This window comes from Leptonotus elevatus, chromosome 9 (genome assembly GCF_054856555.1).
Source record: "Leptonotus elevatus isolate MCC_2025b chromosome 9, RoL_Lele_1.0, whole genome shotgun sequence".
NCBI classification, from domain to species: domain Eukaryota; kingdom Metazoa; phylum Chordata; class Actinopteri; order Syngnathiformes; family Syngnathidae; genus Leptonotus; species Leptonotus elevatus.
This window is the reverse complement of record NC_141247.1, coordinates 1,410,627-1,438,259: the sequence shown is the minus strand read 5'-3', so window position 1 is coordinate 1,438,259 and position 27,633 is coordinate 1,410,627. Positions and strand designations below refer to the sequence as shown.

General features: G+C 40.3%; 1 protein-coding gene and 1 pseudogene across 4 annotated transcripts in view; both read left to right on the top strand.

Annotated features, from left to right (window-relative positions):
• Positions 1 to 27,633, top strand: part of uvssa (UV-stimulated scaffold protein A) — a 90,597-nt gene that overhangs the window by 25,783 nt on the left and 37,181 nt on the right. For all 3 annotated transcript variants that reach the window (XM_086085047.1, XM_086085048.1, XM_086085046.1), the window contains one exon: positions 26,791 to 26,896. In XM_086085047.1, coding sequence (XP_085941173.1) covers positions 26,791 to 26,896 — 106 coding nt within the window. The remainder of the gene's footprint in view (positions 1 to 26,790; positions 26,897 to 27,633) is intronic.
• Positions 13,715 to 17,513, top strand: LOC147167832 (uncharacterized; annotated as a pseudogene). Its single transcript, XR_015096010.1, has 6 exons — positions 13,715 to 13,915; positions 14,140 to 14,292; positions 14,975 to 15,200; positions 15,935 to 16,052; positions 16,127 to 16,134; positions 16,276 to 17,513. The product of XR_015096010.1 is annotated as an uncharacterized LOC147167832 (transcript).

The following is a 27,633-nucleotide window of genomic DNA, read 5'->3' as shown; positions in this document are numbered from 1 at the left end:
TCAGTAAAAAGTAAAAAAATTTAAAATGACATAAAAATTTGACAAAACAGGCACAAGTTAAGGCGTCTGTCGAGAATTATCTCGACGGGAATTTAGGTAATAAATTCTGTCATGCGACGTGCTTGACAGACCGACCAACTTTTATTTCACCACGCTGTGTGGCGCATAGTAAGAGAAGCAACTCCACAACATGTTTGGCTGCTTGCGTAGCTAGCTGAAGCTTGTTGTTGCGAGCCATGACCTCAGACTGTGATGCTCCTTGAACGTGTAGCACATGAGTCTAGGGGCACAAGCCTATGGACCGTCTCATTGGCTTATTGTCAGTTTTGCTATTCAATGTTTTAATGAGGCATGATATTCTAATTATGCCTGCAAACTGCAATGCGAAACTGCTTATTTCGAGACTTGGCACACAGCGACTGGGGACGTGCGGTGACGTGTGGGTGGTGGGAACGAGGGGGGACTGGCAGTTAGCCTGTAGTCGGGGCAAGAAAAGCCTTCCTGCCTAATAAAATGATGGGGAAGACAAGGTTTTTGTACTTCCTGGAGTTTGATGTCAGGTTCAGTCAACCTAGAACATTAAATAAACAACAGACAAGAAAGGAAGACAAGAGACCTAGGCTTCGTTCACACTGCAGGTCTTAATGCTCAATTCCGATTTTTTTGTGAAATCCGATTTTTTTTTAGTAAGCTTTCATGTTACCTATTAATTGCGACCGCAGTCTGTCTGCTGTGTGAACGTTATGCATCCCCAAAGTGACCCGCATGCGCAGAAGAAGATACGTCGCTCACAACGCTGTTTACAGAAGTAAATACGTATCCAGCATCCCAGTTGTATGTTTCAATTTTCTGTGTGCTTTATTTGTGAATAAAAAAACAAAAAAAAAATGTATGGTCCAGCGTGTCAGGGCTACGTACTTTTATAAGTCCGTCGTTGGGGCTCATATTTTTACCATCTCATATCTACAGAGGAGTGACGCAGTAGGAGGTAGAAATAATATTTTGTGAAACTGAGACGCGTTTCTTCAAGCTTCTCATCTCACGGAGACCTCTCCTTTTTTTCCTCCCTTAGCGATGACGTCACGTCATTGCCACACATGATAAATGAGACGTCTGCGTGGCTTAATTACTAATATCACCACAAATGTCAACTTTATGTTTCATGTTTTAAGTGGGATTAAATTTAAGTCAAATATAAAGCCATAATTTTTACTCGAAACAACTTTGCCGATTCACGTACGTCTCCCGTGCAGACCTCGCGGATGCTTCAAGCATAAATCAAGCTTGAATGCCCCCGCCCACGCTGACGCCGCTGAGCGCATATTGGACTTTTGATGACGTGGAGGTCGGATATATGTGACATATGTTTCGCATTGCAAAAATTTGGATATGTATCCGATCTAGGACTACATATGAAAGTGACCCAGGTCGGATATGAAATATTGAAATTGAGCCGTTCAGACTGACATAAAAAAGTCAGATACAGGTCGCATTTGGGCAAAAAAATCCGATCTGGGTCGCATTTAGCTGCAGTGTGAACGTAGCTTTAGATTCTTTTTTACTCACGATAACAACAGACAGAGATGTGCACAGATTACAATCTTCTACCCACTCTTTAGCACATTCTGTCCAGCCCCCTTTTTTAAAACTTATTTTAGGACGGTTCCTGGTTATACAGTCGTTGCTACTCTAAAGGTTGGGGGAATACACAGCAGCAACCATCACAAATATGAGTCATTGTGCAGATAATAATACAGACGTGTCTTTCTTCGGTGCTGAAGGTTTCAACAGTCGAAGTTCAACATTTCATCCGCAGTTTTTCAGCCGCTATCTTGTAATAAGGGCACAGTTCCTGTTTTGCCCCTGCAAGAGCATGAATCATTTTTTGCAATACTATAAAAATAAATATGGGATAACGTATGTACATTTATTCTAACATTTTGCAGAAGTGTTTGTTGCACCTGGAGCTGTCAAACGATTAAAAAAATAATAATTTGATTAATCATATTTTAGAGTTTTGATTAATCACACTTAATCACTTAATTGAAAAGGCTTTTTATCAACATTTTTTGCCCGCCAAATTTGAAGAGCACCTGCCATGTGTTAATTCTTTTAACATTTAATGTTATAAGGATGTCTTCCTCGTTTTTGATCCACTGCATGCTCTCATCCTCCTCTTTTTCTAATCAGTTAATTAAAAGTTTTGCAAGCATAATTTTAAATAACATGGGAAAAAAATGAAACCAATATTCTGACTAGAACAAATATTCTGAATGTCATACGCAAATTTATATAAAAATGCTTTACTGGGTAGTTATGTTTATTGCTTAAACACAACCTGCGCTACCTTAAAAGTAAACATCCGCTGTTAAAATAAAGGATAATCTGGGTTCAAAATTAATAGTGTGATTAATCTGCGTTAATACATGATTAATGCAATATTTTTTGTGATTAATTAATGAGTTAATGGTTTAACTTTGACAGCCCTAGTTGCACCACATCCAAAGCCTTCTGCAAAGATATAACAGCATTAGCAGGGGATGATCGAAAATAGTAAATGATTGTGTCATAAGCGAAATGAGGTAATTGTTTTCTGAAATAAATAGAAGAGGATTGCATACCACTGTAGTATGAGACAATAGACCTAACATAGAGCCCTGTAGAAGCCCCTTGTGGATGCTCACAATTTCAGAACACAAATCATTATATTCAGTGCATTGGGTTTTGTCATACAAATAATTTGTAAACCAGTAAACCAAATAATCTGACAATCCAAAACTCATAAATCTATGCTTTAAAACTGTCGGTGCAAAACGGTCCATAGTATCAAACACAGATCAATACAAAGTATATAGTTGATCACTTTTGTAGCAGCAGTGATAGTGCTGTGCTTTTTCCTAAAGCCTGATTGGAGTTTTGAAAGAATCTAATTTGAGTATAGAAATGTTTTAAATTGATCACACAAGAGATTTAAGAATTTTTGATAAGACACAAAAATTAGATATTTGCCCGTAGTTGGTTAAAACTGTTGGATGACCTCCTTTTAAGAGAGGGACAACAAAATCTGACTTCCAAAATGAAGGAATTTCTTTGTTTTCAATTTATAGATTAACTCATTCACTCCCAGCCATTTTCACTGAAGCAATCCCCTTCGCTCCCGGCTGTTCTACTGGGTTTTGACTGATTTTGCAAGGCCCACAGAATATTAATAATAATATTATTTTGCTATAAAACATGGAACCTACCAAAAAAAGATTATAGTCTCTTCTTTCATTCGTAAAAAAAAAAAACTGTTTCCGTCGTGCAGCATTTAGTTTTAGAATATAGCTAAGTTTCATCATTATTCACAAATCTGTTTAAAACACTGGGGGCCTTTTTAGCAACATGGCCCTGGTTGACCTCTTACACTCTGCTGCCACCTACTGGCCGTTTTTTGTAATTACTACCATTGCTTTAAGCATTCTCTTCAGTTCAGAGGTTGCCCAAAGCCTTCTGTATGCTCTAGCATAAAAATAAAATAAAAAACAACAACGTATAAATACGTTTTTGGGACCATGCTAATATTTAATATAGAATGTATTTATAGAGAGAGAGCAAATTAGTTAAAAAGCATAGTAAGAGGCCGAGCAAAATAAAATCAGCAGCTATTTTAACTCTTTGACCGCCAAAAACGTTTAATAACGTTTAGTAAAATCCAAATGAGTGCCACCAAAAACGTTAAAAGACGTTAACTATGTTTTTTTAATGGGAACGGGGGGAGGAAAGCCTTGGCCAGCTGTATTCAAAGTATCAAGCAGATCGAGTTAGTATAATGACTATTTATGGGTACTAGATGGCAGTGATGACTCTTTTTGGACAAGATCGGGTAGGAGTCAGTAGTCGAAGGAGTAAGGTGGAGCTAGAGTGTTGAGGGGAGAATGGCTGAGGAAGCGAAAATGGCGACCGGTTGCAAGCAGCTCACGATTGAGCATTTTTTTCAAATACGAAAAGCATCGACCAGTGCTAAAGAGCACATTGATGATGATGATGGTGACTCCGAGGTTGACGCCAAAGTTGAAGCGTTGACGCGGCGGCTTCGACCACGTCGTAAAGCCTCACCGGCTAGCGATGCTAACGCCGGAAAACGTGGTGCACAACCGAGCACTTCTGCACAGGCGGACGTTCAATCGGACGATGAAGAGTACCCTGAGTCCAATGCATATTCATCGGAGTGGGTACAGTCTGATCACGGAGAAGACACTGGTTCTGGACTACAATGCCACCATGATGGAGTGGATAAGATGGATCAGAACATCTCTTACCACCCATTCACGCGGAAAACATTGAAATGGCACAAAAAATGTGTTGCCTATCTATTTCAAATATGCATGTTCAATGCATATATCCTCAACAAAACAAAAAATCCTGGGAAGTGCCAACACTTTTTGGAGTTTATCCGGCAGGTGGTGAGAGCGTGGCTGTTACCACAAGACAAGGAGGAGGAAGAGGAGGAGGAAGTTGTTGCAGGTATAGGAACTGAAGGGCATGAGGAAGCCAGACGTAACACCAGGTCACCGTATCATGATCCTGAGAGTAGACTTGATGGCAACATGGCCAAAAACACACTGCAGTACATACCTGCTACTCCCCGGAAAAAAAGGCCGTCAAGAAAGCGTAGGGTCTGCACGCGAAGGGGCAATCGCAGTGAAACTAATCTGTGGTGCAAATCCTGCTGTGTCCCCTTGCACTCAGGGGGGTGTTACACAATATACCACACAAAAAGAAAAATTGTGTAGTTGAAACATCCACACAATTGTAAATAGTAACACATACACACACCACACATGCACAGTTGCACACATTTGTAAATAGTTTGCCAAATTGTTTCGTCAAATTGTTACACTGTTGAATGTAAATAAACTTATTTTGCTATCAAAAAACCCTTTTTTATTGTTGGTGGTAGTGTTTTATAGAAGTAAAGCAAAGTTTAGGTGTTTGTGGCATCATTCATGGAAAAAAAAGTGTCAAATTCACTAGTGTATGAAATAATATCGTTTCACAAAAAGCTTGATTTCTACGTATTTTGGTCCAAAACAGAGCATTTGGGTGAAACTAACGTATTTTCTATTGTTGATTACTGAAAAACTGAATAAGGTAGAAACAAACTTTTTTTTGTCTGATGAAAGATGAGAGTTCAATCTTTCATTTGGTAGTATCTGTGTTTCCATAGTCCAAACACAACATTTTCTGTGGACCTTGAAAGATCAGTCAAAATGCTCTAAATCAGCTGGCACCTACATGTTCTCTTTTCTGAAAATGGTTGGCAGTCAAAGAGTTAAAAAAAAGTACGTTTATATCAAATACGGCCCACTGTGATTCAGAGTTTTCATAACCTTGTGAACTTGCTGCACAGTAATCCAGAGGGACTAAGGGTGCACTCACACTAGGGCCATTTCTTCCGTACCGTACTGAAGCCTGATTGAAATTAAAATCTTGTCCCTGCTAATCTGTCACTGTGACACCGTCATGTGACACCCTTTCAAATCTGCAGCTAGCGAGTGCAACATGCACAAACACATGGGACAGACAGTGTCAGGTTAATTTAACCTAGAACATTAACAATAATAAACAGACACGGAAGGAAGACAAGAGATATATATTCTTATTACTGGCCAGGAGAATGAACAGAGATGTGCAGATCACAATCTCCTGCCCATTCTGACACATTCTGTCGATCTTCTTCTTTTTATTGGGTTGAGCTACCACATGGACATTACTGCTCTGAGTAATGTGACAATTATTTACAAAAAAATTGTTAATACACAGGCAACAATGCAAACATTTCAAACATTCCTTAACACTAAAAGCTTCTTAACCATAAAAAATGTTCCGGCCACTTGTCTTGTGATGAGGGCACATTTCCTGTCTTGTGATGAAGTTTCGTGACTGCCATCGACTCCCAACTCGTACAGTTCAGAGGTCACAATGTTGAATAAATTCACAAGGTTGAATAAATGCTTTACAATTAATAAAATACTAAATATGGGATGATTAAGATACATTAATCTAACATTTCCCCCCTGTTTATCACATATTTGCTCAAATTCTCATATCACCTATCAGTCACTTCAGTTAGATTTTCGACAGGAGGATCATTTAAAACATACCAATACCATGTATTTGTTAAATAGGCAAAATATTACCATCATAGAGCATAACATAATGTTTTTTCTTTCCATCTTTCCATCATAAAAACCATATTAGTGAAATAATCATCAGCACAACAATATAGTCCAAAGTGTTGTCCTTCAAGTGCAATCATTGTGTTGTTGCTCTAATGTGTGTGTATATTGTCCAATGTTCGTAATCCAGTGCGCACAATGTCCGGTGCTTCTGTATGTAATATTCAGCGTTAGTATTTCAGTCAGCTGTCTTTCCTCCCTCTCAAGATGACCCCAAAAACAAAAATAAATAAATATTTACACAAAGCTTTTGCCATAATAATAATGTATTATGATGTAAGATATTTTGCTGGAACAATTTCAACAATTTTTTAAAATTTTATAAGTACTTGGTAATATTCAAATTTTCGTACTTTTGTTCAATTAAAAAAAATCCATACACTAACAGAAATTGTAGAATATTAGAAACATCCAATCCATATATAACAAAACTTCTACAAACATAAAAAAAATAAATAATCTAAATTATATGTAGTAAAGTGTGGTTATCATGTTTACCATACCCCCCCCCCCCCCCCCATTGAAAAATTCATGGCTCACAACTCAAAATTGCTATCCACATCGTCCGATCGAATGTCCGCTTGTGCAGAAGTACCCGGTCGGTTGTGCTACGCGTTTTCCGGCGTTAGCGTCGCTAGCCGGTGAGGCTTACTACGTGATCATAACGGTCGCGTCAAGGCTTCCAACTTTGGCGTCAAGCTCGGAGTCACCATCATCATCATCATCGTCGACATCAATGCGCTTTTTAGTATTGATCGATGCTTTCCGTCTTTGAAAAAAATGCTCAAGCGTGAGCTGCTTGCAACCGGTCGCCATTGTTGCTTCATCAGCCATTGTTGCATCATCAGCCATTGTCCCCTCAACACTCTAGCTCCGCCTCACGTCTTCTACTGACGCCCACCCAATCTTGTCCAAAGAGAGGCATTATGAGGCAGAAACATTCTTATTTTATCCATGGTCCATGTGTAAAACAATGTACTAAGGGCCAACTTCAAAGTAAAAGTCTACTAAGGCTATTTGCATTGCAGTCAATGTATTATTTGGAAAACTTTATTTTGAAGTTAGCCTGAGCGTAAGCGGTGTGTTACGTTGAGTATGTTTGAGCTTCCTTGACATGTTTGAATGGTGTCCATTGAATTCACACTTTTTTGTTGTTTTTTCCCCACCAACCAATCCGCGGATTGTGCACGATCCGAACCGTTGGGCCTGATCCGAACTGACCACAAAACAATGATGATCCGTTGCACCACTAGTAACAACTTATCACTAATACAGTGTGAGTGCATATCTCATATCTATTTACATTTTGCTTTCCTCCTGACAGTTAATGTCTGCCAAGAAATTGATCCCACACTAATGAGGAAAAAAGCTTTCCCTTCTTGTCTCTTCCAACTATACTCTGTAACACTTTTCAATTGTAGCCTACTCCTCTGGCCTAAGCACACATGGCTTTGTTGCCTCAAGGGAGTAGTCAGCTCATATGATCTGTAAAGTGACATCTTTATATCACTAATCTTTTGTGGCAGGTCTATTAGTCAACCCAGAGCTTCCCAAACCATTTTCTGTCAAAGAGAGTTTTCTCAGCTGTCTAGTGAACTACCCCTTTCTATCTTGTCCAGATTGGCCATAAAACCAACATTATATATTCTCACCATTCCAATTATGAAATTAGGCCCTTCAGGTCTTTTTTAAATTTTATTTTTTTACATGGGAGACATTCAACTAACTACATTAAAAAACAATGAGGATTCTGATTATAATTCTAGAAAAGACCACCTTACAAACGGCGCTATTGTTTTGTGGGGCCCAGGAGTGACATAACATACTAGTTCAGGGACTATAAAGAACACAAGCAAATCATCTGATCCAGCGTGTTGACCTCAATGGCTCCAATAGTTGTAATTTGGAAATCAGCTTCTTATATATGGTACAATCAAAGCCCCTTAATAAATCTGTGTCTGTAGTGACAGTTTAAATTCCACCCACTAACAAGGTACAGCATAATGTATACTGTACCATACACATTATAATAGTGGTGCAAGGGATCACAAAAGTCACGATTTAGATCAGATCATGGAGACACGAATCGGATCGTTTTCGGCAAAAAAAGAAAGAAGCTAAATGGTTATTCATTTTATTTTGTTAAATGCTTTTGTCCATTAAATAATAATAAAAAATCTACTCAAAATGTCTAATATGGCCGTTTAGGATTTAGGAACACAACTTTAACTGCAGTATGAGGCAGATACATTCTTATTTGGACCATATAAAAAAAATAAAGTATTAAGGGCTTAAAGTTTGGTTCCTAAAAGCTAAACAGCGTTATTTGACTTTTTTTCTTTTTTTTTTTTATGGGCAAAAGTGTTTTATAAAACACTTTTTATAAAACTGTTTTGGGACAGTTGTTTTGTTTTTTGCAATTTCTGGTCCTGTACTGGCCTCACAGAACCTTTCTGCTATCCAGGTAGTTCACCACCCCCAAAAAGTAAGTCTCTGACAGGATGGGCTCAGACCTTTTCTTTATATGACAGGTGTGAAACAAAGACAGAATAAACAAGTAAATAAAAGGTACACAAGACAAACCATGTTATGCTTATCACTGCTAATCTGTGCAAACAAACATGACCGAGCATTTTACACCATAAATAGGTCGCTTGTTAAAAATCTGTAACGTATCAACTTTATATCTTAACATTAATTTACCATTATCTATATGCAACATACAGGAAATGCCTTTTATGGACGTCAGCGTCAGACACAACTCAACAACTTTTTGCTTTGTTCTTTTTAGCGTGAGCAGGAAGCTCATACTGTATTCTCGCGCAGAGTCTCTTGCTCTCTTAAAGAGGCAGCGCTCTCCTAAAGGCTAAGAAAATGGACCAAAAGAATCAGTCTTAAAAGGAACCCCAACTGTAATGACAGGTTTGCTGTATTTTATTTTATTTGGTTGTTACGAACATAACTATGAGATAAATTTTTCAAAAATCATGTCCAGTTTACTACATTTTGTAGAAACTTTATTTGGACGTACGCCGCTATTGACCACATTTACATGCAGTCAATATTTGGGTTAAGGTCAGAATTTCGGTTTCTGAAACAATCAAGGTAACACGTTAATATGCGTGGCGGAAAGAGCTACTCCCGTTTACATACTCATTTGTGCTCGATTGGAATAACACGTTCGGACCGCGACGCACGGACAACGTAATTACGTAAATAACGTAATTTCCGCTTTTAACTTACTATACGTACAATAAAAGACATATTTGTCACCCACCACGCTAAATAAAGTTTATAAGGTTTCCTCCTCGCTCGAGAAGTGTGGTTCTTTGCTGCAAGCATCATGTTTGTTGACAAAAACTTGAGTATTTCCGGTGGGTTACACGCCAGAAGCACGAACTTATATACTTGTATTTACTGTATATGCATATAGACACAAACTGTGGCGTTTTCGCCGTAGTGACACAAAATAATGTGAAAACGCAGTGAAGAAATCAATGTATTCTAGGGAGGCTTTTTTAGCAAGTAGGACGGAGCTGCGCATACAAGTCGTGACTACATAGACCAAGATTCCTTGCGAATCAAATCAGCGAATAAGAAGAAAACGAAGAAGAAAGTAGCAAGCATGCGCACAGCGAAAAACATTGCCCCGTTCGATCTAGATATTCTGAACACGTTTATATGAGCAAGAGAAACCCATGGTTCTTATAGCATATTTGGGTTTTAAAAGAGTTTTTGCTTGCATGTAAACGTAGTCAGTGCCATTGTTATTTACGTTGCAACGCATTCTAGTAACGTAGAATGGTGGCTGGCTCTCGGCCGAGCAATGTGAAACACCTATAAAGAAAGCAAGGTAAGTCTACGTAGCGTTCCTAAAGGGACGATCAAAACTCTTGAATTCGTCTGGTAAATGACGAGAGCACGGCGTGGGGGAGGGTGACTCCTGATCGCATGCTGTTTCTTTAGGAATGTACGGGGGGCTTACCTTGCTTTATTTAGAGGTGTTTCACATTGCTCGGCAGAGAGCCTGCCGCCATTCTACGTCACTACGCACTGAATGTGTTGCGATGTAAATAACAATGGCGGCATACATCCAAATAAAGTTTCTACAAAATGTATCAAACTGGAAATTATTTTTGAAAAATGAATCTTATAGTTATGTTATCCATCCATTCATCCATCCGCTTATCCGCGGTCGGGTCGCAGGGGCAGCAGCTTTAGCAGGGAAGCCCAGACTTCTCTCTCCCCAGCCACTTCAACCAGCTCTTCCAACGGTATCCCAGGGCGTTCCCAGGCCAGCCGACAGACATAGTCTCTCCAGCGTGTCCTGGGTTGTCCCCGGGACCTCCCGCCGGTGGGACATGCCTCTCCGGGGAGGCGTCCACGAGGCATCCGAACCAGATGCCAGAACCACCTCAACTGGTTTCTCTCAATGCAGAGGAGTAGCGGCTCGACTCTGAGTCCCTCCCGGGTGACCGAGCTTATCACCCTATCTCTAGCCTGCGGAGGAAACTTATTTCGGCCACTTGTATCAGGGATCTTGTTCTTTCGTTCACGACCCACAGCTCGTGACCATAGGTGAGGGTAGGAACGTAGATTGACCGGTATATCCAGAGCTTTGCTCCTTCTTTACCACAACGGACCGATACAAAGTCCGCATCACTGCAGACGCTGCACCGAACCACCTGTTGATCTCCTGCTCCAACCTACCCTCACTCATGAACAAGATCCCAAGATACTTGAACTCCTCCACTTGGGGCAAAATCTCATCCCCGACCCGGAGAGGGTACTTCACCTTTTTCCGACTGAGGACCATGGTCTCTGATTTAGAGGTGCTGATTTTCATCTCAACCGCTTCACACTCTGCTGCGAACCGCACCAGCTAAAGTTGGAGATCACGGCTTGAAGAAGCCAACAGCACCACATCATTTGCAAAAAGCAGAGATGCATTGTTGAGACCACCAAACCGGACCCCCTCAACGCCTCGGCTGCGCCTAGAAATTCTGTCCATAAAAGTTATGAACAGCAGGTAACTGCCGGCAATGCGGACCAAACTCTGACCATTGGTCGTACAGGGACCGAACAGCCCCTATCAGGGGGTTTGGTACCCCGTACTCCCGAAGCACCCCCCACAGGACTCCCCGAGGGACACGGTCAAACGCCTTCTTCAAGTCCACAAGTAGTTATGTTAGTAACAACCAAATAAATAATATAGAGCAAACTTGTCATGTTGGGGTTCCTTTTAACTTTCTTGCAACGTGCTATTAGTTACCAAAATAATATCAGAGCCAAAACAAGTCCATTGCACAAATGGATGGAATAATATGGAAATAATACCTCCAAATTCTTCAAATTTACCCGAAAATAGCAGTTTAGATGGCTGGACACGATTGGGTGTTACAAATAAAAATCAAAAACTGTTTTGGAATGAATACATTTGTCATTAAGCTTCTAGAGTAGCCTTTCTAAATAAATTGTATCTAACTCAATTTAATATTTTTAGACTATATTTAAAGGCTGTGTCGATGCCAGGAGATCAACCAATTCAAGGCATTGATACACCAATCAGACGTCGAAATTCGGAAAGAGTCCGGGCGTTGGTATGTGCCGCCTGACATTGGTATGTTCCGCCTGATTAATGTCCAATATCACTCTGATTAACTGCTAGCTAGTAAATCAGTGCATAGGACAAGACAGGAAGTGACGAATGCGGATAAAAAGTAAGCAATGGAAAGTAGGGATGTAACAACGGCAATATTGTGATATCGCTATATTAAAACTGCCACAATATCATCGTCGTCATGTCACGTTATTAAAAGCAGCGCATCTGTTAAAAAAAAGTCAGGTTGATTTCCATTTGTGCTGTTCTAGCACCCTCTGGTGGCTCGTTTTTTGGTGCAGTTTAATTTTCACAAGGCATGTTTTGGCCCTTCAATGTTTAAAATCCACGCTAATGGTCAGATGGGCGATGTAATATGCTTGTGAAACCAAGTCAATATGTGGAGGAACTCAATGTGTGCATGAGCAAGTAAGTGCCTTAATATTAAGTGTTATTAGAGATTGTAGGTTGTCTATATGCATTGCTGTTATGTACAAAAGCACTATATTGTTTTAGTATGAGCTCATTTTTTTACAATATGTGGACCTTTTTTATATGGCCAACCTCCCACAATATGGTGATAATTATCGTATTGTGACCTTCTTATCGTAGTAATATTCGTATTGTGATGTTTGAATATTGTTACATCCCTAATGGGAAGCCTTTACAAAATACATTTTGCACATTATTACCCTTTACATTTGGACTTAATTATGTCTGCCTGGACAGACGACCAAGAAGATAAATTAATCACTATGGTTTAAGAGACACCGGCATTGTATTGCATTACCGTTAAAGGCTTTGTCCATCGAGTGATGAAAGCCAACCTTATGGCGAGATATGCAACTGGATAAATCAGGTGTAGGATTTGCTTTAAAACAAACAAACAAACAAACATACTATCACATCTGCATTGTCTTTTTTCAAATCCATTATTAAGGCAAAATCATAAAAACTATTTTTCACTTTTTCACCTCACCTAATGCTCCCATCATTACCCTTCTTCCTCCCTTCTGTTTCCCCCCTATTTGCCATGATAACCCCACACCAACAATTCATCCCCCACCCTTACCTCTTCATGCATGTGTGCACACGCACGCACGCACACACACACACATTCTCCTCGCTCTCGCTCTTTCCCATCCCTATGCGGTAATCATTTGCTGGGACTTGTCAGGCCAATCGCACATTAACATATAAATAGCCACTGCACTGAATGCACATCACAATGTAGTACATTTAAATTTCAGTTCATAGGATTGAATGGGTTTTTAAATGTAGTCCCATCGAAGTTGTCAAGAGACAATTTAAGTCAGGGTAGCAGTCCAATGCAGCACACAATTGTTTCTTGTTTTCAAAAGCAGCCAGCCATCATTCTAGTTTTAAAGTGCTAATTTAGGTGATTGGGTGGTGGGTGTATCTGTACATCTAATTGTTGAATACATAGTAATATGTGTCATTAATTCAATTTACTTTTTATAAAACAAATGCATAACAAAAGCTCACTCTCAAGTAGGGCTGCAACTAATGAGTATTTTAACTCATTCACTCTCAGCCATTTTCACTTAACCCCCTTCGCCTCCAGCTGTTTTACTGGATTTTCACTGATTTTGCAAGGCCCACAGAATCTTCTTCTTTTCCATTCGGCTTTTCCCTTCAAGGGTTGCCCTAGCGAATCAGTTGCCCTCCATCTAACCCTGTTCTTTGTAACCTCTGCTCTCACACCAACTACCTTCATGTCCTCTTGAACGACATCCATAAACCTCCTCTTTGGTCTTTCTCTAGACCTCCTGCCTGGCATTTGGCAATTCAGCATCCTTCTGCCAATATACTCACGCCCAATTTACAGACTGCGGAGCGGACGCGGTGCGTTTTCCGTACGGCCGCCGCATTGAATAGAAAGCATTCGAGTCTGCGTGTCAATTCACACCAGCTGCAGTGTGGTTGCGTATGCGGGGAAGGGATGCGGCGCTGCGGAAGGTTTCCGCAAGCATTCTATTTTTTCCAGACGCCGCATGCGGAAGGCTTGCGGATTTTCATTAAGCTGAAAAAATTACACGAGCCGGACAGGAAGCGTCGACATCAAGGCGATCCGGTATATAATTTTTTTTTTAAAAACGTTTTGTGAACTCTTTTTCCTTACTTTTTTTTATATCTAGAGACCTATTTAGAGCATAATGTATACGTATTAATAAGTTCAAATGTGTATAAAGACAATAACCAAGCAATTGTTACGTATAAATAAATTAAGCAACTGTTCTGCAAACTCTTGCTAGACATCGCTATGGTATACAACGTCATATCCTACGCCCCTCACAGGTACAGGGTTATTTAAGACAATGGACGACGAGAGATTTTTCACGGAGGTCCAAAACCACACCATTTTATATGACACCTCACATACTTTTTATCAGGACAACACCAGAAAGGAGAAAACATGGAATGAAGTAGCTGCAGCTCTGGGATATACTGGTGAGTTATTCTCTTTTTTTAATTTTAGCCTACAGTTTTCAATTACTGTGACAAAATGTTTTGGTTATACTGTATGTATTTATGGTGTTTATAATTGCAAAAACACATATAATACTATGTTCAAGCTGTATTAAATCACCTTAACCTTAAACAAAATACTTTCTTTTTCTATGCAATTGAGGATAGTACTGAGTGGGGGTTGGGGTTGTTTTTGAGTAGATGTGAATGCGGGGGTTGGGGTGTCCCTGCACAGTAAGGGAAAACCTATTTTCATGTTTCATATTTGATAATGTACTGAAACCACTACGTTTATTACTACCATGTTGTAAATGATTAGAGAAAACACACAGTGAACTTTTTCTCCTTTTTTTTTATTCACACATCACCACACAAAGCACACATTAATCATAATAGAGGAAAAATTGAAAAACCGTGAACAATGTACACAAGAATACAGTCATCCTTTCTTGCCAAGGCACACTACCCTCATCAGAATTTGAAAAATGTGGTGCATATGTCCCTGACACTGAAGGCAGCCCTTGAGCCCCTGTTTCCACCCATGTTCTACACTGCTGCCATGTGGTGCCAGGCTAATTAGGGAATCACCAGAGGCCAAAAACCTGAAACAAAATAAAACATCCATGTCAAATTCATTTATTAATCTTTTTTTTTCTATTTACAGCTAATGACTGCAAGTCGAGATGGAGGCAGCTCAGAGATTATTTTGTAAAACATAAAAAAAAAAACATCTCTCCTAAGGGGCTCAGCTGGTGGGACCCAGAAAGACTAGAAGTATGCAGAGTTAATAGCTGCTTTTTCACCAACAAGCCCAGGATCTTTGAGTTCTGGGTAACAGGAGTTCTTGGTTGTAAAAGTTCCGCAGGGAATTTAGAATTTGTGTTTCCACAGTGTCTTAGAGTTCTCTGTAATTAATTCAAATGAGTTTGATGAGCCCAGCCGATGTAAAAACACCACCCCGAAATTGACCATCCAATCAGCCTTGGTCAGTGCATATGGAAGATCAAAATTCAAAATAAATAAATAACTAAAAGTGAAAATAAAAATGGATATAAAAAATGTAATTTAAAAATGTTATTCAAATGAGGGGGTGGTCTTAAGTGTGTCTTGGGTGGTAGTCGTCCATTGCTGGAGCTTTCCATGTAAGCCAGCGAGACTTCCTTGTTCACTGAGCCGCTCACTAGACCAATAAAAGGTAGTTTGCAACGGCGGAGTCCAACCCAAGACACGCTTAGGACCGCCCCCCTCTTTTGAATAACATTTCATCCTGGCAGAGCGTCTGCAGCATGTAAATAAATGTGAGAGCAGAGCGTTTTTATTTATTCATTGATATTTAATTCTATTTATATATTTATTTTTGTATTTATTTCAACTATTTTTTATATTTATTTTTATTTTTGGAATCTCGTTTTTTTGTTGTTTTTTTACTCTAATTTATTTATGCATATATGTATTTTTTAGTTATTTTTATTTCCATTTATATATATTTTTTTATTTAATTTTTGAATTCTATTTTTTATATCCGTTTTTATTTTCACTTTTAGTCATTTATTTATTTATTTAGTCATTTATTTTCAATTTTGGCAGTTTTGGTCCTCCATAAGTGCAACCCGCCCCCTCAAAGTTCCAGCCTGGCTCAGCATGACCCTGCTGTTGAGATAGTACTCGGATGCTCCCTGGGGAATTTAATTACCCCGGAAATTGTTGGTGGTGGAAAATCGCGCAATCTGAATTTTACCAAGGTAAATTGAAAAGTTCTCCAAAAGTTCCAGCGATGGAAAAGCCCCTAAAGTCCTTTCTGAACCCATTCCTCCAGCCAAGAAGGTATGAAAAAAATTACTACACATGCACAATATATCATTTTATTTTGTGTTATAAAAATGTGTTTATCATATGTACCTATTAATGTTGCTGACCTATGATGTATTGATGATTTTCCCTCTTCTTTTGTGCTTGCCATTTTCTTTGCAGCTCAAAAAGCAACTTGCGGGCCATGCCCACACCAGAGCGAGTAGAGGGTGAAAGATCTGAAACCCCATCATCACTGGGATCACCTGCTCCTTCGCCTCTTCCTCCCGTCACTACCCTCAACAGGAGAGGTGGAAAGGCTTGCCAGGTCCTGTAGTCCCAGGGACAGACCACAACATTATGGGCAACAGACCAGGAGAAAGAGAAATACACCCAGTAATCTGTCTGCGCTGGAGGACAGATTACTGGGTGTACTCCAGGAGCCTCCTTCAAAGCCAAGCGTGCCTAACACGTAACAGGACAAGGCATACCATTTTGCGCTCAGCACAGTCCCCCTGCTGTTGAGTTTGAACAGAACAAAAAGGTGACAAGCGAAATTGGAAATATTGAGTATGCTTGGCCGCCTCAATGAGGAACAAGAACGTGAAACAGCTGCATCAAGTAGCTGGGGATCCTTTAACCCTCCCCCCTAGACACCAACTGCAACCATCATCAGACCACAACCCCCAACAACACCAATTCAGCATCCAGGCACCCACCCACCCCAGACAACGGCAGGAACAATGGGCTCTTTTACAGAATTGACAACTGTAATTCCACAATGGGAGGCGTCACATCCCGGATCATCATACTGAACAGATTTTAAATTTTGTGCGTATTTTTATTCCTTTGTTTTGTTGTGTGTGTGTGTGTGTGTGTGTGTGTGTGTGTGTGTGTGTGTGTGGGGGTGTGTGTGTGTGTGTGTGTGTGTGTTTTTGACATTTCGTATTGTAAATAAAGATTTTGTTTCTAAATTTGGTGCTTAATTATTTATATTAATCTCAGTGCAACTGCCAGTCTCTGTTTGGGCTCTATAGCAACGCTCTAGTTTGTGGACTGCCTCCTCAGTTCAGAACCGATAATGGAAAGAAGTTCATCCATCTGCTCAGCACTCATCCGAAAGTATTTGTGGTGTCGTTGGCTGTCCAGCCTCAGTTCAGCCACAAGATGATGAAAATCCCCTTGTTGTGACAGTAGCCTGTTGATGGGATGAAACAAAACACGTCTCCTTCTAGCCCTCTTGTGCAGTGCTAGTAGGAACAGGGCAGCAATGGCTTTTCTTTGGTTGATATGCACTGTGTAATAACATACACAAATGTAGCTTTAATCGTGAACGTATTATATAAAATACAGTTACAATCATATTTAATAGAGATCGAGCAAAAGATGAGTGCTTTAGCTTTGGAAGCTAGCTAACTACATAGCTTGGAAGTCGGGCATTTAAAAGTAAAAAAAAAACTGCTCGAAATAAATTAAACATGACAAAATAACACTATTTAAATACAAAACATACTTACCCATGGTAGAGAAGAGCCAAAGTCAGAGAAATAATGTCCAAAAAGCGTATCGATATGACGACGGGCAAGCATGTCTATTGTTCACTAGTAGCGCTCTATATACACGGTTGTTATCGCGTGAACTCAACTCTCCAGCGTAAACCCCCGTGATCTTGTGCTCTCGCGAGTGCAAATTTCTGGACACGGGAAGCTGACGCAACACAGTCAGTGTAAATTGCAGTCTGTGCGGCGGCCGTACGGAAAACGCACCGCGGCCGTTCAGACTTCCTCATACAAAACCACAGTTCCTCTCTAGTTACCCGTCATAAGTTTTCTCCAGATCTACAAAGACACAATGCAGCTCCTTTTGACCTTCTCTGTACTTCTCTATCAACATCCTCAAAGCAAATACTGCATCTGTGTTACTCTTGTTTTATTTTATTATTTTTATTATTTATAATTTTTTGGGCATGACACAATACTGCTGCTCACAAATGTTCACCTCCGCCCTCAGTCTAGCTTCAACTACTCTTTCCCATAGCTTCATTGTGTGGCTCATCAGCTTTATTCCTCTGTAGTTGACACAACTCACAAACACCTCTCCCTTATTCTTAAAAATGGGCACCAGCACACTTCTCCTCCATTCCTCAGGTATGTTCTCACTATCTAAGATCCTGTTGAACAACCCAGTCAGAAATTCTACTTTTACCTCTCCTAGACACTTCCATACCTCCACAGGTATAACATCAGGCCCGATGGCCTTTCCACTCTTCATCCTCTTCAATGCCCTTCTCATTTGATCCTTACTAATCTTTGCTACTTCCTGGTCCACAACAGTCACCTCTTCTACTTTTCGTTCTCTCTCATTTTTCTCATTCATCAACTATTCAAGTACTGTTTCCATCTTCCCATTACACTACTGGCATCTGTCAACACACTTCTATCCCTATCCTTTATTACCCTAATCTGCTGCACGTCCTTCCCATCTCTGTCTCTTTGCCTTGCCAACCTGTATAGATCAGTCTCTCCCTCCTTACTATCCAACTTAGCTTACAAGTCATCGTAAGACCTTTGTTTGGCCTTTGCCACTTCTACTTTCACCTTATGCTGCATTTTCCTATACTCCTGTTTACTTTCTTTCATCCTCTGTGTCCCACTTCTTCTGAGCTAACCTCTTTCTCTGAATCCACTTATGCACCTCCTCATTCCACCACCAAGTCTCCTTTTCTCCTTTCCTTACAGATAACACACAAATAACTGTCCTACCTGTCTCCCTGATCACATTTGCTGTAGTTGTCTAGTTGTCTAGCATCTCCTGACCATTCAGAGCCTGTCTCAACTCCTTCCTGAAAGTCATACAACACTTTGTTTTCCAGCTTCCACCATTTCGTCCTCTGCTCTGCCTTTGTCCTCTTTGTCTTCCTCACCACCAGAGTCATCCTACACACTACCACCCTATGCTGTCTGGCTACACTCTCACCTACCACTACTTTACAGTCGCTGATCTCCTTCAAATGACACAGTCTACACAAGATGTAGTCTACCTGTGTACTCCTACCTCCACTCTTGTAGGTCACCCTATGTCCCTGCCTCTTCTGGAAGAAAGTATTCACGACAGCCATTTCCATTCTTTTTGCAAAGTCAACCTTCATCTGTCCTTCTGCATTCCTCTCCTGGATACCAAACTTGCCCATCACCTCTCTTTCCTGTCAATTCAAGCCTGCACCAATGACAACTCTCTCACTTCTAGGTATGCTCTGCATCATTTCATCAAGGTCCAACCAAAAGTTCCCCTTCTCCACCAACTCACACCCTACCTGTGGCGCATAAACACTAACAACATTGATCATTACACTTTTGATTCCTAGCTTCAGGCTCATCGTTCTATCCGACACTTTTTTTTTTTTTTACCTCCAGGACGTTCCTAACAAACTCCTCCTTCACGATAACTCCTACTCTATTTCTCTTCCTATCTACACCATGATACAACAACTTAAACCCTGCTCCTAAACTTCTAGCTTTGCTCCCTTTCCACCTGGTCTTCTGAACACACAGTATGTCCACATTCCTCCTCTGCATCATGTCAACCAGCTGTCTACCTATTCCTGTCATAGTTCCAACATTCAAAGTCCCTACTCTCAACCCTAGACTCTTGGTGTTCCTCTCTTTCTTCATACGAACACACCTTCCTCCTCTCCTTCTTCGACCAAAAGTAGTCCAGTTTCCACCGGCACCCTGTAGGTCAACAGCACCGATAGCGGTCGTTGTTAACCCGGGCCTTGCAATGACATGGAAGTCATATATTTGATTCGCATGTTTAATTTGGCCAAAGTTTTACATCAGATGCCCTTCCTGACAGAACCCTTTGTATTTATCTGGGCTTGGGACCGGCACAAGATGGCGCTGGTTTACTAACTACATTTTTTAGCAGGTAACATGTAACTGTAACGGAATACATTTTAAAAGTAACCCTCCCAACCCCGACAATAAACCCTTTTAAAACCCGAATATTGGTAATATTCGGGTTTTGTAAGGCCATGTAAACACGTGCAATAACCTGAACATGCTCTTATTAATAAGACCCCTGGGTTACTCCTTTCATAACCGGAATTCCTGCTCATATAAACGAATTTGGGATACCTCGATCGATCGGGGCAATGTTTTTCGCTGTTCGCATGCTCGCTATTTTCTTCTTTGTCCTCTTTTATTCTTCGGTTATTTGATTCGCAAGGAATCTTGGTCTATGTAGTCACGACTTGTATGCGCAGCTCTGTCCTACTAGCTTAAGGAGCCTCCCTTAAATATATTGATTTCTCCGCTGCGTTTTCACGTTATTGTGTCTTTTGCAAAAACGGCACAGTTTGTGCCTATATACACATACAGTAAATACAAGTATATAAGTCCGTGCTTCTGGCGTATAACCCACCAGAAATACTCAACAAACATGACGCTCGCCACAAAAAAACCACTTCTGGAGCGAGGAGGAAACCGACTACTTTATTTAGCGTGGTGAATGATTTGATGTATTTGATGTGATGATGGTGATGTATTTTATTGAACGCATAGTAAGCGGAAATTATGTTATTTATGTAATTGTGTTGTCCATTTTGGGGGGGAGGTGTGCTGTCACTTCATTAACATTAACATTAATTTGAACTGTGCACGGCAGGCGGTGACATTTGCCAATTAATATTTATCGAAGGGGGGAGGGGTGATGTAAACAGACCGGCCGTTCACGGAAGTGTCCTGATGATGTCTCATCGTCTTTTTTGCTATCCATGCAGTATATGGCTGCGTGCTGCACTCCCCATTTTGGAGTGGCGGGCCACCGCTCCTGAATGAATATAATGGAAACACTGAGCCTATATATATGTATATATAAAACTTTCCCTCCCATTTGCAATAATGTAGAAATTACCACATAGTGTCATTTTGAACCACTACGTCAGGGCTATTCAATTACTAATTCATTTGGGCAAATTTTTCAAATCAAGAAATGTACCCAGGCCGGCAGACACATTAGGCACCCAGTAAACAGCTGATAATGACGCATTTCAAACCAATAAGAATGGGGGGAAAAAAGGCACTTTTTTTTATTCATTTGTCTTTTAAATTTGGAAACATGGCAAAGGCATATTAAAAACAGCATATAAACACAATAACAAAGCTGTTATTGCACATAACTCCAGGTGTTTTTTCACTTAAATAAAAATAAAATAAATTTAACTCTTTGACTGCCAGACGTTTTCAGAAAAGGGATGCTGTGAGTGCCAGCCAATTTAAGCATTTTGACTGATCTTTCAAGGTCCACAGAAAATTTTCTGTTTGGACTATGGAAACACACATACTACCAAATGAAAGATTGAACTGAGACGCAACAGGATTTGCACAACAGATTAGTTTCACTGCGATTGCCTCTTCGCGTGCAGAAGCTACACTTTCTTGCCGGCCGTTTTTTCCGGGGAATAGCAAGTATATACTGCAGTGTGTGTTGCCATCAAGTCTACTATCAGGATCATGCTGCGGTTACGTTACGGTGGTGTTACGTCTGGCTTCCTCATGTCCTTCAGTTGCTATACCGGGTGGTAAGAGATGTTCTGATCCATCTTATCCACTCCATTCATGGTGGCATCGTAGTCCAGAACCAGTGTCTTCTCCGTGATCAGACTGTACCCGCTCCTCCGATGAATATGCATTGGACTCGGGGTACTCTCCATCGCCCGATCGAATGTCCGCTTGTGCAGCTCCGCGTTTTCCGGCGTTAGCAGTGCTAGCCGGTGAGGCTTTATGACGTGAGAATAACGGCCGCGTCAATGCTTCCAACTGTGGCGTCAACCTCGGGAGTCACCATCATCATCATCATCAATGTGCATTGGTCGATGCTTTTCGACTACTCTCCATCGTCCGATCGAATGTCCGCTTGTGCAGAAGTGCCCGGTCGGTTGTGCTGCGCGTTTTCCGGCGTTAGCATCGCTAGCCGGTGAGGCTTAATCATAACGGTCGCGTCAACGCTTCCAACTTTGGCATCAAGCTCATCATCGTCGACATCAATGCGCTTTTTAGTATTGATCGATGCTTTCCGTCTTTGAAAAAAATGCTCAAGCGTGAGCTGCTTGCAACCGGTCGCCATTGTTGCTTCATCAGCCATTGTCCCCTCAACACTCTAGCTCCGCCTCACGTGTTCTACTGACGCCCATCCAATCTTGTCCAAAGAGAGTCATCGCTGCCATCTAGGGGCCAAAACGAGTCATTATACTAACTAGATCTGCTTGATACTTTCAGCACAGCTGCCCAAGGCTTTCCTCCACCCGTTTCCAAAAAACAAACAAAAAAAAACATAGTGAACGTCTTTTAACGTCCTCGGCGCCCCTCCGTAGGTTTTTACTAAACGTTATATAACGTTTATGGCAGTCAAAGAGTTAATACAAAAATAAACTTAAATTCTGTAAATAATAATTTTGGCCACATCTTACCCAGGCATACGTCAAAGTGCATAACAACACAAATAACATTTGTTTCTAGTTATGTGTGAACTTGGAACATTACAAAGTGCATTTAGGTGTGTTTAAGCTCCCCACTAAGTTTTGCACACAACACCGTTTGTTGCACGATGCAGTGTAAGGAGTCAGGACGTTATCTAGGGTGCAACCGCGGAGCAACGTGCTGCCAGTCTACTTACTTTATACCTGCTATGGTGTACTATCTGTCACAAGCATACATGCGTTTTAAAACCAGACAGAGGAATGGTGAAATCTCAAAGACAAACTCGTTGTGTGTCCTTCTTATGGCAGTAAGCCAACAGTTAATAATAATATATAATGATATAATATTAACTAGATTAAGTGCAATTTCTGCAGAAATTGTGTGGGAATGCTGGAAGCTGAATGCTAATAGCTAAATGCTAAGATGAATGCTTATGAAGGAAATGGAAAGATACATTATGTGTTAAAAATTTTTTATTGTAGTTAAATGACAAATTAATAAAAAAGAAAACTTGAACTGCAATCTGTCTAAAGTGGGATTGAATAATTTCAGAGAAATGATCATCTATTTCCTGATATGATAGTCAATTGGTATACATGTATATCCCTTAGCGACATGGATATATTTGCAATGTACAGTCGGAGGTGGGATTCGAAACCGCGACCTCCTGGTTACTGGACAATGTACTTTACCAAATGCGCCACTGAGCAGTATCAGAGAGCTAATGATGAGAAGTTTAATATATGCACTGCATACAATTGAATTAATTGGAAGTGCTTCCAGCATTCCCACAATAAAAATAATAAGCACAATTGTGCAGTATCAGTTCTGTCCCTGGACTCATCTACTGCTATGAACATGACATTGAGTTCATTCAACAACGTTCCACTTTCAAACATGTCAGTAGGTAGAATGTCAATCTTGCAAATGTTTGAGGGTTAAATCGATGTGTTCCATTGTCCGTTTTACATTTCGAAGTTGAAAGGGACGTGTTTTCCCCACAGTTAACTTGTCACTACTCTACTTTTAATGTTACCGCACCGGGTTACCGCTACTTTATTTTCCATAATGAGGGCGCAAATTGTCTCGCTTCCTTTCTGGCTCTCCTACTGTATTCGGGCTCACTTGGTTTGTTTTGCTCTGCCAGACTCTCTTGCACTTCCTTTATAGTGCACCCCCTTGTGATCTGATGGATAAGCTGCACTTTTGTATTAGCCGCAGGGTCAAATGCAAGTGAAAAAAGTAGCGGCTTTTAGTCCAGAAATTACTGTAATCATCGATTTGTCAATGAGGGACACTCACTCAGTTGTGTCTGCAATGTCTCCCAATCAGAGTTGGGAATAAACACTATGCAGTCAATAAGATCATGCAATAAACATGAAGCAATAAACCCACCTGCATTGTGTCAATGGTGCACGCAGGAACAAACTTAAAGTAAAAAAAAAAGCAGTGATTCTGATTAAAAAGCAGTGATTTTGATTTACATGGTTTTGATTTTTCTGTCATTTTGCTTTTTATGCAAATTGATGATGTGACAATCGCTGTGCTGGGCTGTGTCATCAAATCCAAATCAGTTGTTATGTTTTGTTTCCCTTCCAGTAACCTGCCTGAGTATTTTTTTCCCTATTTCATTAAAAGATGATATCAAAATTTCAGTAAAGTTAATTGTCATGATCTCATTCTTAACTATATGGAGATAAAGGTTCCACTTCAACATAAACGGTGGCCAGATGGCCTGTCGCCACCATGTGACGTGAATGTGTCAAGCCAAGCCAATTTAGTATTTTTACACTTTCATTTTACACTTAATTATGCTTTCTATTAACAGCAGCTGCAGTCTAGGTTGAGATTTTTGAGCAAGTATTGCGCTATTTTTTAATTTTATTGATACGGTTATCAGCAAAAGAGACATAAGTTTGTCACCTACTGATGAAAGTGACTCCCCCCTCCGCTCTCAGCAATGCTTTGCGGCTCTGGGGATTGAAATGGTGTTTGAAATGCATGTTCTGTGTTAATTATTCCGTTAGTTAGTGGTGCAGTTGTTTTATTGGTTATTGATTCTGACTTCAGTGAACAAGACTGTGCAAGTAACAACTCGACTCAGAGATTTGGGATTAATTGTGGATCCAGCGCACATTTACATGTGCTTTTTGCTTCCAACTGGGGGTCACGACCACCGGCAGTTCTGATCAGGTTTGTTGACAGGAAGGAAAAGATTGCTCTTTTGAGAGATAGCTACAATTATTGAAATTATTGTATAACATATTACTAATTAACCCAAAACGGAGGCTTTTATGATTTGAATAATTTAATATAGCATATTATAGCATGATTACTTGCTGACACTGCCAAGGTTAACTTTTGTTTATACACCTGCATTGATCTGCGATTGGCTGGCAACCAGTTCAGGGTGTACCCCGCCTACTGCCCAAAGTCAGCTGGGATAGGCTCCAGCGCCCCCCGCTCGCCTTGGCTGCTCGCCTTGGCTGCTCGCCTTGGCTGCTCGCCTTGGCTGCTCGCCTTGGCTGCTCGCCTGGTTGGGTGGGCCTGTTGGTGGCGTCTGGGAACCGATTTACCAATTCCAAATGTTTAGCACTAGCTGCAACTTATACATGGACATTACTCAACATGAACTGAGCGAGGAGTGTGCAGACTGGGATTGATAACTATATGAATCAATGATCTTCATAATCAATGTATATGACTGATGCGTATAGTAAGAATCGATGGGTACGGGTTACTAATAAACCATGGCTTCTACCCGTCAGCCCTTCTTTCAGATGTCAATGTTGCAAATTATATGATGTGATCGATGTAACCTGTAATAATGTATCCGGAAGAAAAAAATGAATAAAACAAAACAAACTTATCCTCCAGTAGGCTAATGTCGCCTGAGTGATCTTTTTTTTCTATTTCATTACAAAAAAATATATCATAATAGTCATCTTTACAACATGGAGACAAAGGTTCCACATGAATTCAATGAACAAATTCAACAAAAAAATTAGCACATCACTCTTATTTTTTTATATGCTTTTATTGACACAATTCAACACAAATTTACATTCAAGAACATATCTTCCATAGTTACCTGACAAAATCTTTGTTCTTCACTCTTATTTTATTTAATGAGGTGTAATGTCGTTGACGTTACGTTATAGGCCAGCGAAGCTCGCCCGAAGGAATGATTTGCATTTTCTAGCTAAAGAGCCAATCAGTGAGCTCCATTTGACACAACGTATTGCACTTCAATTAAAACCATGTCTAAAATGCACAATAACTCTTTACTTCTTAACAATTACAGTTTATGAACCCTGAATTTTACTTGGATATCTTCTTGCCTGTGTTATTTAATGTTTGGAATTTTATTTCATGAAACCGTGATAGTGATTGGTATCACAAACAATGACTTGAAGGGTGTGTTGTGCAGTGTGTTGTATCTACAGATAGGTATCATTAACACCTAGTGCATGCAGTCCCACGCCAGCCTGGCATAAAAAGTGGGCATAGTTCCGGCAGTCTGTCAACACTGGTGGTCAAATGTCTGTCAGTTTGTCAATTACGGATATAATTTTTCACTGAAGGAATGACGAATGACGGATTGGTGATTACAATGCCGTTCAACTTGAGATATTGTCGGATTGACGATGACGGAAGGGTGTCCCTGACTGTTGATGATTGCAGAATGACGGAAGCTCACAATTCATTGACGCGCCCACATCTGCTAGCCACGCCTTAAAAGAACGCTCCACAATGTGGGTAGACTGCTGGGCTACAAGGAGTGTTGCATTCACGATCTAAAACACTGTATGAATTTCTGAAATCTTGCGAACCGAGATGCCCTCTGCGTCTTTTGAATGCAATTCAATTCAGGTGAGCTGGACCTGAGAATGGGCCACTTGGGGTTGGTTCTGGGCCGCATGTGGCCCACGGGCCGCTAATTGGATAGCCTTGCTCTACATTTTTTAACAATCCTGGTGACATTTCAGCTCCGTAGTGTTTTTTTTTTTTGCTTTCAGTGCTTTCTCTTTGATGTAACACATCAAAAATATCAAAAAGCCCAAAATGGGACACAATGCGACCTACAGGTTAAACCATTGTCCACGTTTTGATGAAAGATACAAAAAAGAGAACTAACATCAAGAGAATGTATGTTGCTCTCTATTTACTAATTGAATTAAATGTTCTAATTTATTTTCCTTCTGACATTAAGGCTTCATCAGTTGAAGAGGATGATGACGACATCAATGATTTCATTGAGGTACCAGAAAAAGAAGGTTACGAGTCACTTATCGCTGGGCATCTACAAGTGGAAAATGGTTAGTTTAACACACAAATTACACACACGGAATCCAGCTATCCATTTTGCATGTAGGCCTACTGATAATTTCAAATCTCTGGTTGCACCTTTAGAAAAATCACAGTGCTTGTAAATTATAGTTACAAATGGAAGAATCAAATTCGACCACGTTTATCTGGAAAAATTAACCTTTAATGTCACGAAAAAAGTCTGAGTTGAGTTACCCAGAGGTGGGCATTTTACATATTTTTGATCGTCCGTCATTCGTCAGTTGTCGGCGCCTAGCACCCCCTTCTATCATCGTCAGTCCACCATTTATTTAAAACCAAACCAACCAGTAATCGTCGATCTGTTGCTTCACCGTTTAATTTTTTCACTTTTCCGTTGTCACTTTTGTCACCGGTATTTTAGGACCGACCGTGCATTGAATGAATGTTGAATTGAAGTGGACGGTACACGGAGCGACTTAGTTATCTGTTTGTTTTTTTATAAGTTATTATTGTCCATCTAGCCATGACATCTTCTAGTTCGACTGAAGTTCGCCTGTTGGTAGAAGTGGCACATTTAGTCGGGATTAATAGAGCACAATATTTACACAAGTAAGCCCCTTACCTTACCTTCTATAAGCTGCTATGTTCACTGATTTAATAAAATTTGCAGACTTTGCCGGAATTCACACCGGCCGCACGACCTATCATGTAGTCAACACAGTATCACTTACACTGGAGCTGATTTAAAAGTTTAAAAAGGTCATTC